Source organism: Nymphaea colorata, chromosome 10, assembly GCF_008831285.2.
Source record: "Nymphaea colorata isolate Beijing-Zhang1983 chromosome 10, ASM883128v2, whole genome shotgun sequence".
NCBI classification, from domain to species: domain Eukaryota; kingdom Viridiplantae; phylum Streptophyta; class Magnoliopsida; order Nymphaeales; family Nymphaeaceae; genus Nymphaea; species Nymphaea colorata.
This window is the reverse complement of record NC_045147.1, coordinates 23,027,398-23,040,302: the sequence shown is the minus strand read 5'-3', so window position 1 is coordinate 23,040,302 and position 12,905 is coordinate 23,027,398. Positions and strand designations below refer to the sequence as shown.

General features: G+C 42.4%; 2 protein-coding genes across 2 annotated transcripts; both read left to right on the top strand.

Annotated features, from left to right (window-relative positions):
* The first annotated feature begins 2,713 nt into the window (after positions 1-2,713).
* LOC116263124 (expansin-A10-like) lies at positions 2,714-4,053 on the top strand. Its single transcript, XM_031642729.2, has 3 exons — positions 2,714-2,979; positions 3,116-3,428; positions 3,515-4,053. The coding sequence occupies exons 1-3, from the start codon at positions 2,721-2,723 to the stop codon at positions 3,816-3,818; spliced, it is 876 nt and encodes a 291-aa protein (XP_031498589.2). The 5' UTR covers positions 2,714-2,720; the 3' UTR covers positions 3,819-4,053.
* Positions 4,054-7,280: 3,227 nt separating this feature from the next.
* LOC116262176 (expansin-A4-like) lies at positions 7,281-9,359 on the top strand. Its single transcript, XM_031641315.2, has 3 exons — positions 7,281-7,560; positions 7,698-8,010; positions 8,358-9,359. Exons 1-3 carry the CDS (start codon positions 7,404-7,406, stop codon positions 8,659-8,661), a joined length of 774 nt encoding a protein of 257 aa, XP_031497175.1. The 5' UTR covers positions 7,281-7,403; the 3' UTR covers positions 8,662-9,359.
* Positions 9,360-12,905: the final 3,546 nt, after the last annotated feature.

Sequence of the window (12,905 nt, the reverse complement as noted above, 5' to 3'; positions counted from 1 at the left end):
GTTGCTCATCAACCTCTAGAGGGAGACCAAACTCAGCACATCCAAAAACACAACATGTGCTGCTTCCAACAGGTAGGGTGGTGTTGGGTATGAGCCCACTGGGTCCCCATGACACAAGTGGGTGCATGGTGGCCCCTGCTCCTTAGAGGACAAAGATCATGTGGGTTTGAAGCTGACCCCTCCATGACAAACAGTGGCTGGTCCATAGTATCAAACTGATGCAACTAAAGGTGTCCCAATTTGTCCAATATGTGCCCCTATATGGGAGCCATGAGGGGTCTGAACCTGCACCTTGATGTTGCCTCTCACTAGGATATAATATATACATATACATATATGGTTAGTATGGAAAATTAGGTTTTTCATGATCTAGTAGTGTTGATTAGCCTCAATAAAACCACTCCTTTCTGAGTCCTTAAACAGAAAGTTGAGGTAATTTCTACTTTTCTGAAACAGCATTCGGAAAACATGAAAAAGAAGGGTCTCATAATCTGGAATCCCTAAATTTACTAATGATATTTCCAGTCTTTTCACATGCAAAAGCGGGAAATGTTATTCTTTGTGCTGCCCATTGTCTTTTCTCTTTCACTAGGGAGACATATCGCTACATCAAGGGTCCTTGCTCCACATTTCCTCCTTTAATGCCGAAAGCAACGTGGTTCTGCCATGGCAATCGAGTATCTACCATTGTGTATCCCATCACTGGTTACAGACGCAAGACAAGCTTGTGCAAAGCATTTATGGTGTTGAGAGCATGAAAATACAAGAGAAAGCATGTCCAGACAGTGGGGAATGGTAGTTCACTATCTCCATTCCCATCTCCGACGCCAACACCAGCACCCAAGGAGAGGGCTCTGAAAGAGTCATTTAATGCTCTACTGTTTTCCAGCTCCAGCTCCATTGATTTTCTAAATTCAAGTACATCTTACATGTTACTCATTCATCAATTTGGATGCTAAGATTTTAAAATAGCGCTTTAGGGAAACCAGCCAAATGAGTGTCTCAGTTACTTTAAACCAAATTTTAATACCGAATCCAACTAACTGCCCCATGATTAGATTCACACTAATAGAACTTGGTTTAATTTCACATATTTTTTGTATGACCGAACATTAAGCATCCCTCAGAGGAAGCTCTATCGTGCTAGAACTAACCAGGGACATAGTTAAGTAGCTTATGTGAGTAAGTTTGGTTATCTATAATAGAAAGCAACATTAGTGGCATCTGCTTAAATTGATCTTGATCTTGACCCCATGACAAATTCTCCTTATGATGAGGTTTTGATGTTTCGTTGTCTTATTAACTTGTGTTCGCTAGCTCATTTACATTCAATGGTTCTGTACTCACAGTGTACCAGCCGCGCCCACTTCTGGACTAGATTAATAGGGAGTGCCCATCAAGCCGGCGGCCCCACCCGGACCCAGACCCGGACCACTTTTGATCATGGCTCAAGGAGTCTGATCAGACAGGATGTTGACCTGGGTTCATATGTCTTGCACTGCTCATTCGTTGGTGGGTTGGGAAAGCAAACCCTTCAGGGCCCAGTCCGCTGCCGAACTGGATCCCCTTATCTGCTATCCTCATCCCCAATATCTTATCTACTAAAAATCCGTCGTCTCGCTCCTGTCATTCACATGCTCAAATGGTTCTGACCGATTGCAGAGATGAATGGCTATAGATTTCTCTTCCAAAACAAAGCCCCGGATGATCCTTGGAAAAATAGATTTCAAAAGCTGATGTGAATATATACTGCCGCCGCAATGCAGATAACATACATAGAATCTGCCCTGTGGTACCACAACAGACGTATTCACTCAGCCAACTATTTTTCCCATTCAATTTTCACACAAGTAGATATTTATCTCAACTTCTGTGTAACTTTTGCACTAAGGATGTCAGTGGATCCAATATTCGGATCGGCTGTGTAGGAAATCCATATCAAAAAGTTATTTATAGAAAAAAAAAAAGAAGAAAATTGAGACCCAATTAAGAAATTTGGATTGGATTTGGCAAAGACATCCGATTGATATCAGATTTGGTTTTAAATAAACATCATGTACCAATATCTATATGTTTTGAGAATCTGTTTTCAAATTATTATAATATTGCAGCTTGAATTTGGTTGTGCATTTAAAAGTTGCACTCGAATTCATGCATGAACTAAGAAGTCAGATTCAGATTGCGAATTTAAAAATCGGAGTCTAATAATACTGCTGTATAGACTTTTGTCCATTGGAATATATGGCAAACGACGAGTATAATTTGATCCATTGACATAGTGGGTTAGGAATAAAGGGTGGATAATCAGGAATTTTAGAGAGGGCTTTCGTCTTGACCGCGAAGCACAGCATGTGGAGATTCAGAAAAGGCGCAAATGTGCATGCAACGCTCGACGTCAGTGCGATTGGACGAACAGTTTTATTTTATGGTCGATTCCAAGTGCCATTCATTATCTTCTGTCAAGATATCCATGTGGGCGAGGGCTGTTATTATGGCCATTGATTTCTTTCTCCACAGGCTGAAAGGGGACTGCATGTGCGGAGGGACCCTTGAGGTTTGCTGCTGCTCGTCTTCTCCAAACACTTGCATGTGCACTTCGTCTGTGTGGTTACACCGCTCACCACTTGGCCGGCAAAATCTTGGAGAATTCCTATTCCTTGTCTCTTTTACGCACAAAGATTAATCCAAGTCCATCTTCGCTTCCTTTCAGCAGTATAAATATGAGGGCCTTTCCCTTTTGTCGATCACCAGCAAACTCATCCAACTCCTATCTCCCCTCCTCTTCTTCACCTCCTGCACTGCATTTTCCTCCAGAAAGGGTTGTAATGGCTGCCCTTATGTTCTCTGGGATTAGACCAGCTTCTTTCTTCCTCTTGATTGCCTTCCTTGCTTTTTCTCCTGCCGGCTGTTACGGCGATTATGGATGGCAGGGTGGGCATGCCACTTTCTATGGCGGTGGTGATGCAACTGGCACCATGGGTAAGTCTGCATCTCGGTAGAAATCGGTTGTCCTTGAAAATTCTGCAACCGGGAACAAGTTAAAAATTGCCATTGCGGTGGTTTATCTTACGTTGGTGGTGATGATTCTTATTTTAGATGTGGAATTGTGAAACAGGGGGAGCTTGCGGATATGGCAACCTGTACAGCCAGGGCTACGGCACGCTGACTGCTGCTCTCAGCACTGCTCTCTTTAATGATGGCCTTAGCTGTGGGTCATGCTATGAGATGAGGTGCAACGCCGATCCCAGGTGGTGCCGGCCGGGCAGCATCACGGTCACTGCCACCAACTTCTGCCCACCCAACTTCGCCTTGGCTAATAACAATGGGGGGTGGTGCAACCCTCCCCTGCAGCACTTCGACTTGGCGGAGCCTGCTTTCCTGCAGATCGCCGAGTACAGAGCCGGAATTGTGCCGGTAGCATTCAGAAGGTAAGAAGGCACTCCTCGTCGCTTACATGACCAGATTTGTCTGAAAGAAGGACAAGTTTTCTTAGTAGTGTTGTTCTGATCAACAGGGTTCCATGCATGAAGAAAGGAGGAATAAGGTTCACCATCAATGGCCACTCCTACTTCAACCTGGTGCTCATCACCAACGTCGGCGGTGCAGGGGACGTCCATGCGGTGTCCATAAAGGGGTCGAGAACAGGGTGGCAGTCCATGTCCAGGAATTGGGGCCAGAACTGGCAGAGCAACTCCTACCTCAACGGCCAAACCCTCTCCTTCCGGGTCACCACCAGTGACGGCAAGACGGTCACCAGCTACAATGTGGCGCCTGCTAATTGGCAATTTGGCCAGACCTATGAGGGTGGTCAGTTCTAGAAATTGAAAAAGAGGGCTGAAAATTCACTTTTCTTTTGGAATGACTGTAACGCCATGGCCATTAACGCAGAGGTGGCTCTTAGCGCCCGCGAGGCTATGCTTATAAAACTTAGAATAGGTAATATATGTGTATATGTCTTTTATGATTCTTTTTATGGGGTAGCATTATTTGCACTTAAAGTGCAAGCAGGCAAATAGCATTTGGGAAATTATATAATTAGAGTTGTTAAACTGATCCCTGTTTTATTTAGAAGCACTAGTCGTGCATGTATCCTTGTTTGCTTCTGTAATATTATTATGTGAGCCATGAAAGATGCTATTCCTCGTGAAAGGCAGTGCTGAGCATGCGTCCCTTGGAAGGTTCGGCTTCATCATTTCGTCAAAAAGACGAACAATAATGGCAAAAGGACATGGACGTTTTGACATTACTTTTAGGTGCTCATGCAACCTAATCTTTTCTGTAACTGTTTACTTTACGATTCCGTTCGGACAACACTTGGGAGAAGAAGAAAAAACCCCAAAGTCGAAACATACATCAGCAAATAGCCTATGAAATGCTGTATTAGATGCACCAAAATTGAAGGAAAAGCAGGCTAAGTAATCACATATCAGAGTAAAAACAGGTTGATCTAGCCATGCCTGGCTTGTAGTAGTAGTAAAGGGTGCAAGCGAGCTGGGTTTCAGATGGTTTAATACAGTAGTGTCAGATCCATATTGGATCCTGAATAGTTTAAAATGACTAAACGGTCATGCTGGAACCTGACTCACCTGCATCCTATGTGATAACAGGGGAAACAAACATACTGGTAGCAGAAGATTTGGGGTATTGGCAAACAGGGATATAATTCTTTTCTCTTTCTGTTTTATTGCATGCAAAACCTCACCCGACTCGAGAGAGTTGCTTGTCGAAGGCCCTAAAATTCCGTAGTTAATATTCCTATCCTCGATGCTCAAATTTCAGATTGTGCAGACAAGTGATGCTCATGAAACCACGAGTCATCTATATGGATATAGGTGGTTTGATTTGAATTATTTAAATACATTGGAGATATAACTCAGTCGAGTTCAGAATCCCAAAAGCCAAACGGGAGAATCTCTCTAATAAATCTTGAATTTCAAGGAAAACGTTGGCCTAGCTTATGATTTTCTGTAAGCTTTCTTCAGACTGTTATTTGTTCACCTCTGTGCAGTGTAATGAGATAACCCGTTGATTTTTGCTTCAAGTGTCACTGTAAAATGTCATGAAAGAGTCCCGTTTATTGCCTTAAATATTAGACTGTCTACCTGCAAGAAAACAAGATTTCCCAGTCCGACAGTCTTTATATTTTATGCTGACACTGCATTATTGCTACGGGAATCACATAGCAGGAAGCTATAAGAACTCTGATTTCCAGACATGAATCTGATTCCCATGTCGTCTTAAAATTTTTATTCGCTTGCTTGTATTTGATTTGTGAATGTACTACACCTATTGCTTCCTAAATTCGTCAATAGTTTCGCTTCCTTCAATCATCTAAAAGTTTGAAAGGAATACTTTCTTATTCTAATTCTCCTCTTTCAAAATTTCAACAGGCAGACCCCTGGTTCGAATCATATTCAGAGCCAGAAAGGCAAGAAATTCATCAATCGCCTGCCTTCTTTGTAATTCTGCTTCTTCTTCATCTTAATTCGTTGGCTTTTCTTTCTTTCTCTTCCTTTTTGAGCAAATCCTGGTCAATCATTTACCTCTAGTCTCAATATGCTGCGTTTCACAATTTTCTGATACAAGCCACAAGCTCTTATGAGTGGACATTAATTAGTCACCTCGGTAGAAAATATATCATCCTAGAACTGCTATTTTCCTATTTTCCTTTACATTTTGCATTTAAGAAGTCAAATGAAAATAAATGTAAGAGCGGAAATATGAATGAAAGTGGATCCCCATATCCTAGATTGTTTTCAGGAGAAAAATGGAAAACTTGATTCCTATATCCCCTGTTTCAACTGCATCCCCACCGATATATGAACTGGGGACGGCACTCTCATCCTCAATCACAGGCACAGCTGACCTCGAATTAATGTTTGTTGTTAAAATATAAATGCATCATTTAACAAGAAATTAAAGACAGTACGTTGTTTTCAGTAGAAAAAGCAAGAGAATTGCAAGTACAAGCAGAAGGAATCTTAAGTGCAATCATCACATGACAAGATCAAGATTTTCCAAGTGTTTTGTTTACACTCCCACAGTTTGTATAGCCAAAGTGAATGGTGTCCAGCTCCTCAACTAGCAGGATGGTAGGTTCCACCTTACTAAAGCAGCAAAATAATTGCTTGATTAAGCAGATTCCTACCAGACTATGCCAAGAGATGGAAACTGCTTAGGACTTTAGCCTTCGGGGTCACAGTTGCACCAAGTTGCTCTTAATGATTCATGGGTGCTAGACCTAACATGTAAATTAGCTGCCACTTGAAGATGAGGTTAAGTTTTGGATATAGTGTTCCATTCCAGGTTTCTGCATATGGTCTTCAAACATGTCATGTGGCCATGAACAAGAAAAGGAATATGAAGTGACTATCCTTATCCTGTAATGGACATCATAGTTGCAGACAGTTGCAATGCATTTTGAAAAAGAGTTCTTCAGCAGCAGTCTCTCATTATTTAGTCTAATTCCAAATCCGTTCTCCATATTTCAAATTTCCAGAAGCCAAGCTTTCCTTTTCGTTAATCATGAAGAACCGTTGTTTAGATATACCAGCAGTTAAAACTACAGGAGGACACTTCTTAGTTCAGATAATTTAAACGTGGACTCCAAGGGGTGGTTGTAGTGTAGGACTGGCCTTGGGCCCTGGCTGTCAGGGGCCCTCGATCGCCATGAGCACCAGTTCTTGTGAAAATATTTTCATGAATAACTAAGTTATCCTTGCGGGAGTGATAGTTTTGGATAAAAATCCGTGTGTCTGCATGTGCCAGACCTTTTTCTTCTGCTCTTCGATCAACTTAAATTAGACATGAAGTTCATTGGATGGTAGTGGATGGAATATGGAAAGACAGATGTTTCCTGGTGCCCAAAAGAGGCGAATGAATATGGAAAGCAAGAAAATAAAAGAGTTGTTTTTGACAATAGCATATAGATATACAAAGAGAATGGTTATTGGGAAAAGGAACATGCTCGTTGATCAATGGCCCCATTTAAGAGCATTTTCCTTGATGTTTGCCAATATTTTCATATGGATATGGGCCACTATAGGCCAAGAGTTTCTTGTACCTAAAAGGTAAGCATGTGCAGTAGGTCCCATGAGGGTAGCTTTGTGTATTCTCTCTACCCAACATTTCCATGTGCACTTCAGTTGCTTGCTTACTGTAAACTATGACTCTAAAATCGGGACACCCGCCCGGCCTGAAACAATTTGCGTCCCACTTGTCTCTTTTATACACCAAGACCAACCCAAAATCATCATCATCCCATCAGCTGACCTTTATTTTCCTGCAAGTATAAATAGAGAGCCCCTCTTCCTCGTCTAACACATGCAGACTCACCGCTCTTCTCCTTTCCTCTCCTTGTGAAGGTCAACTGACATCTGTTCATTGCTCAAGAAGCAGTTGCAATGGCTGCTCTTAATTACTTCACCTTACTTAGACCAGGTTCCTTGTTCCTCTTCTTTCTCTTGTTTACCTCTCGTCTAACTGGCTCCTATGGAGACTATGGGTGGCAGAGTGGCCATGCCACCTTTTACGGAGGCGGTGATGCATCTGGAACCATGGGTAAGTAGTTTGCATTGGAAATTGGCTTTAATTGACCCTCCTGAAATTCGAAGAAACTGGAAATTTTCATCGGCTATCTGTGGCAATGTTGCTTTTGTTTTACGCTGGTGCTAATGATTCATTGTTTGACGTAACAGGGGGAGCATGTGGCTATGGCAACCTGTACAGCCAGGGCTATGGCACACACACTGCTGCACTCAGCACTGCTCTTTTCAATGATGGTTTGAGCTGTGGTTCCTGTTATGAGATGAAGTGCAACGATGACCCCAGGTGGTGCCTTCCCGGCACGATCACGATCACGGCGACGAACTTCTGCCCCCCGAACTACGTCTTGGCTAATGACAACGGTGGCTGGTGCAACCCTCCCCTCCAGCACTTCGACATGGCAGAACCTGCTTTCCTGCAAATTGCACAGTACAAGGCAGGGATTGTCCCAGTAGCATTCAGAAGGTGAGAAATTAGTTCTCGCTTGTTGCCGATCTTGTGATAGTTTATCATGATTTTACAGGACGATGAGCTCATTCCAAATGAAGACGGCTAATATCTTCAAATTACTGCCGTTCTAGAAATGTCCGTCCCTAATTGCCATTTTTGAGCAATAAAAGGCATCCGCTTTTGCTTTTCTTACAAAATGCTATGAGAAAAAACAATTGTTTTTATGTTTCACAGTGCATCAGAGAAGTAACCTTCTAAATCAATCTTTCGTTGTACTTTTAAACTAAAATTTGGCTCAAAAAAAGCAAGTCTGTGTTGCTATTTTCTCTTTGGTATCGAACTGATGATGATATTCTTTGCAGGGTGCCATGCGTAAAGAAGGGAGGAATAAGGTTCACCATCAATGGCCACTCCTACTTCAACCTGGTGCTCATCACCAACGTCGCTGGTGCAGGGGACGTCCATGCCGTCTCCATAAAGGGGTCCAGAACGGGATGGCAGACCATGTCCAGGAATTGGGGCCAGAACTGGCAGAGCAACTCCTACCTCAATGGCCAGTCCCTCTCCCTCCGGGTCACCACCAGCGACGGCAAGACGGTCACCAGCTACAATCTGGCGCCTGCAAATTGGCAGTTTGGCCAGACCTTTGAGGGTGGTCAGTTTTGAGACTAGGTCTAATTAACGACCTACTGCTCCGATGGGCAGCCGAACTTTAAGAGGGTAGTCGATTTTCTGACCAGTTTTCAGAAGGTTATAGCAGCGGCTGGCCCTGCAGCTTCCTGAAGCAGATGATTGTGTTCCTCATGGAGAAGAAAACTCTAACTTGTAGGCAAGACTACTAAGAGTCGTTTCATGAAGTCTAGATCGAAAGATTGCAACTAACCTGACTTTTGTATTAAATCCTCTATTTAGAAGGGGGAAAGAGCTGCAGGATTTAGGCTACTGAGGCTGCATCCTTGCACCCTCGTAGCCGAAATTTGTAACAGGTATATATTATATACCTATGTGTCTTATGGTTTTTTTTCATATATATTTTGTTCTTGTGGGTAGCATTCTCATCCAATGATGAGGGGATAGTATAATAACTAAGATCAAGTCTGTCATCCTGCAACCTAAGCATTTTTATTGTACCGTTGTGGTAGTCACTGGTCATGTGTCTCATTGGATACGTGTCCCCACTAATTGACTTGGTCCTCTGCGAGTTCCTCTTTAGTGGAAAAGAAAGTTGGTTTAATTGGTTTAGTGGAAAAGAAAGTTGGTTTAATTGGTCTCATTTCTAATGTAAGACAGTTGTATTGGTTGCATCTTTATGTGATCGCTACATGTGTTGGCATCAATAAAGCTTTGGAACTATTGATTCGAAATTGCTCGTTCATTTATTTGCTGTTCTTGTGTGACTTGTATGAATCAGAAGGCCTTTTTTTACAAGGGAATGAGTTCTGAATCATGCGACTGAACTCGATTCTATCTTTGTTAAACGAACAGAATTTATGTCTGAGGTCAGATCCTGTCATCGCAACCAACCACCTTGATTTCCAGCTCAACGGTTCCATTGCTTCCAAATTCTTATCCTCATGCACGAACTAATCTTGCCTCCCATGTGGCTTTGTTCCTTTTGTTCCACAAAGCCCCCTTTTTAGCTGTTAGCACATGCAAAGTTTTAGATTTTGGTTGGACCAACAATCATTGTTCACATAATTCCATAAATTCTTCATTCTCTTTTGCGCCAAAAAACTGGTCTGCTTCGTTCGGTACTGCAAAGGCCCGAGGACACAATTTTGCTGTCCGTGGCATCATTGACTCGCTCTAGAAACCACAAATTGAAAATTATTGAAGGAGACAGAACATACTCTTATTGATTCACTGACAGGTTTAGAACAGGGGCATACAATCGGAATTAAAGAAAACGGACTCGCGTAAATGGGAACATTCCCTTATTGAAAAATGACAAACACAACAGTGGAAAGCACAACCTGCTAAAACTTCACAACAACTTGTCGACAACTACATACGGAAATGCATGCCAATCATAAGCCTGTTATTGCCCATATAAGAATGGTGCGGATCATCAACAGACCAGTACTTAAGGCACCCTGTAGAAGTAAATCAGAAAAAAAGAAATCAGAGAGAGAGCATGTTTCATTCCTATAGTAAACAGGCTCAAGTGATCTTGCTCACTTGTAACTCTTTTCTCCAGCTCACTACTTGGAAGTCCAATATAAGTATATACCCAAATGACCTTGGGCCAATCACCAAGCTGGACTCGTTTGTGTAAGAGAAAATAAGCTCGAGCTGACCTCAAGAAGACATCCCAAGCCAACACTGAGTCGAGCAGGCTCAGTTCGGTTCGAGCACATAAATTAAAATTGTATACATGAATATCATACAGAATATGCGCTATATTTGAGGGCACGTAGTTGAACAAACCTGCTGCAGTCAATATTTGGAGAGATGTTTGAGACCGGGAGCTTCACTCCACAGTACCTGGGCAGCATGTTAAGACGGCCCACGTTGATTGCAGGGAATGCTGAAGCAGCGTTCTTTATGCACTGGCAGGCCACGACTCTGTCTGCCCTGAGCTTGGCTAGTGCGTTCAGTCCCCTGATTCCGGCACAGCATGCGTCAGAGACGGTGCCTCCGTTTAAAGTAAAGGGCAGACAAGGTGCCACATACGGCACCACCGTGTCACAGGTGAGCTGAGCCGCCGTCGGTGACGGCAGAGATACCAACAAGCAGGCGACGATCCACCAAACCAAGGATCTGAAGGAGAAGCCGGCCATCTTTCTCTCTCTCTCTCTCTCTCTCTCTCTCTTTGATCCGTCTGCGCTCACAAGATTCAGGTCACACATGGGCCTTTAAATAGACGGAGATGCTGCGATGGGTTGATAGAGAAAGGACGCAACGAAGGATCGTCCTTCTACTCTCCATTTCTCAAATACAGAGCAATTAACAGTATGAACTTTACGCAATTTGGCTTTAGATATCAAATTTTGAAGCTTTCTTTTCTCAAAATACTGACGGGATCGGAGTCCACATGGCTCAGAATTGAAGATCCTTTCTTAGACGATCAGTTTATTCATATAAGCTATAAAACCTGGTCCTACACATCATTTGATCTGAACTGACATGCATTTGTAAGTTTTGACACATATAATCACATCCAAGCGGCTGCCATAAGATTTTCAAAAATTAAAACGCTAAGAACATGGATTCATGAATATGAAACCTAATAAAGAAAAACAATTTCTCTTTCTCTCCTTGTCTCACAATTTAATTCGAGGTATTGATAATAAATTTGCATGATAGAGAAATATGCAGCATAAATGCAGAGAATAGGCCCTTTCATCCTTCTCAGGCGAAGGATTCGGTGAAACGGTTGATATTTACCAAAGGATTGAGAACGCAGTTAAACCAAGAGCCATGCCTAAAGGCGCCGACAGCCTGCTGCCATTTGTGCGCAGTGAGATCTCCCTCGAAAATTAAGGGAAGGGAGAAGCCCAGCTAGAAGGGCACGATATGGCTGGAATGCTGCAGAACATTTGACCGTTTTCTCAGAAAAGCATTCGACGTTATTTACAACGCCCATCCAAACGCTTCACCATTCCCCGGAAAATGACGTGTTTCCTCTGAAAACGGCTACTTTCTCACCGTCTGGATTCCAATGGAAAAGATCAGCTCCGTACCCGACTGCCATCATCCCCTGTCCCTCTGAGAAAGCAACTTCCCAACCACCCATGTAAATTCTATATTCATAGAAGGAGCAACGTTATTAGGAAATTAGATTGCTGCCAAATATCACCATAATCCCTCTAAATCACATTGTGAAAGAGTTCTTCAATCTTCACCGTCCATTTCGTGCCTTTTGAGTTTCGTGCCATACAATTGAGCCACCGATCTCAATCTTGCATTCTATTCTTTAAAATAAAAAACAAGATCCATAATCAGATCTTTCTTTGTTAGCTCATTAAAGAGGACCTGATCTTCCATACGTCGATTTGGGTACGGATGAAATTTTGGTTTCTATCAAATTTATATTTTGATCAACATCAAAATAGGCCCAATGAATGCTAGCTGGTTAGATGTAAATTAAAATACCCGCTTCCTCTTTCTCACTGAATCCAGTCTCTTCTATCCAGATACGAGTTCATGATCCTACTTCGTTGCTCACTTACTGATCGCTTGCAGATCCATATATATATATATATATAAGCATTCAAAGAAACTTTTTCAACTTATACTTTCCAAGTTTCCAAGCATGAAAACTGCAGTGCCACTATTAGACTGTAAGGACCAAAATAAAAATGGAATTAAAAAGCGAGCCCTCCACTTTTTTCTGATCCATTGAACAGATCATCTCCTCGGTCGTTTTCTGAAAAAGAGATTTATGATCATCACCGTCCAGTTGGTCTTACGCATTCATGATGGATTTAATCTAGTGAGCGCCACGTTCTAAAATTAAAAAATTTGGAAATGACAGGAGGGGAGCAGGAGACGGTGAGGATAAAGGATCCTCTCAAGTCTCAACACTTGGAGAGAGTATGAATGTTCACTGGTCCAGCATTCCAAGTAGAGAAGATGGTTGGGCACTCAAGTCTGCATCAAATATAATAGAACTAAAGCCCACACAATTTCCCTGTCCCAGCAACAAGGCCCTCTAAATTTTGAATGGAGATCTTTTGTTGGATATGACCGCATTTGAAGCAGCACTTGTTCTCAATCCAACCACACATCTCTCCCATTTTGTTTTTGTTGGCTCTCTCTTTAAGGGGCGTTTGATGGGGAGGAAAAATTTTACTGTAGCGAAAAAAAATGAATTCCTCCAAATCAAACTAGGGACTAAAAATTACCTGTTGGCCTCTTTTCCGGAATGATTTTTTCAGAAATTTAGTTCCACCCCCGAGGATGTTTTA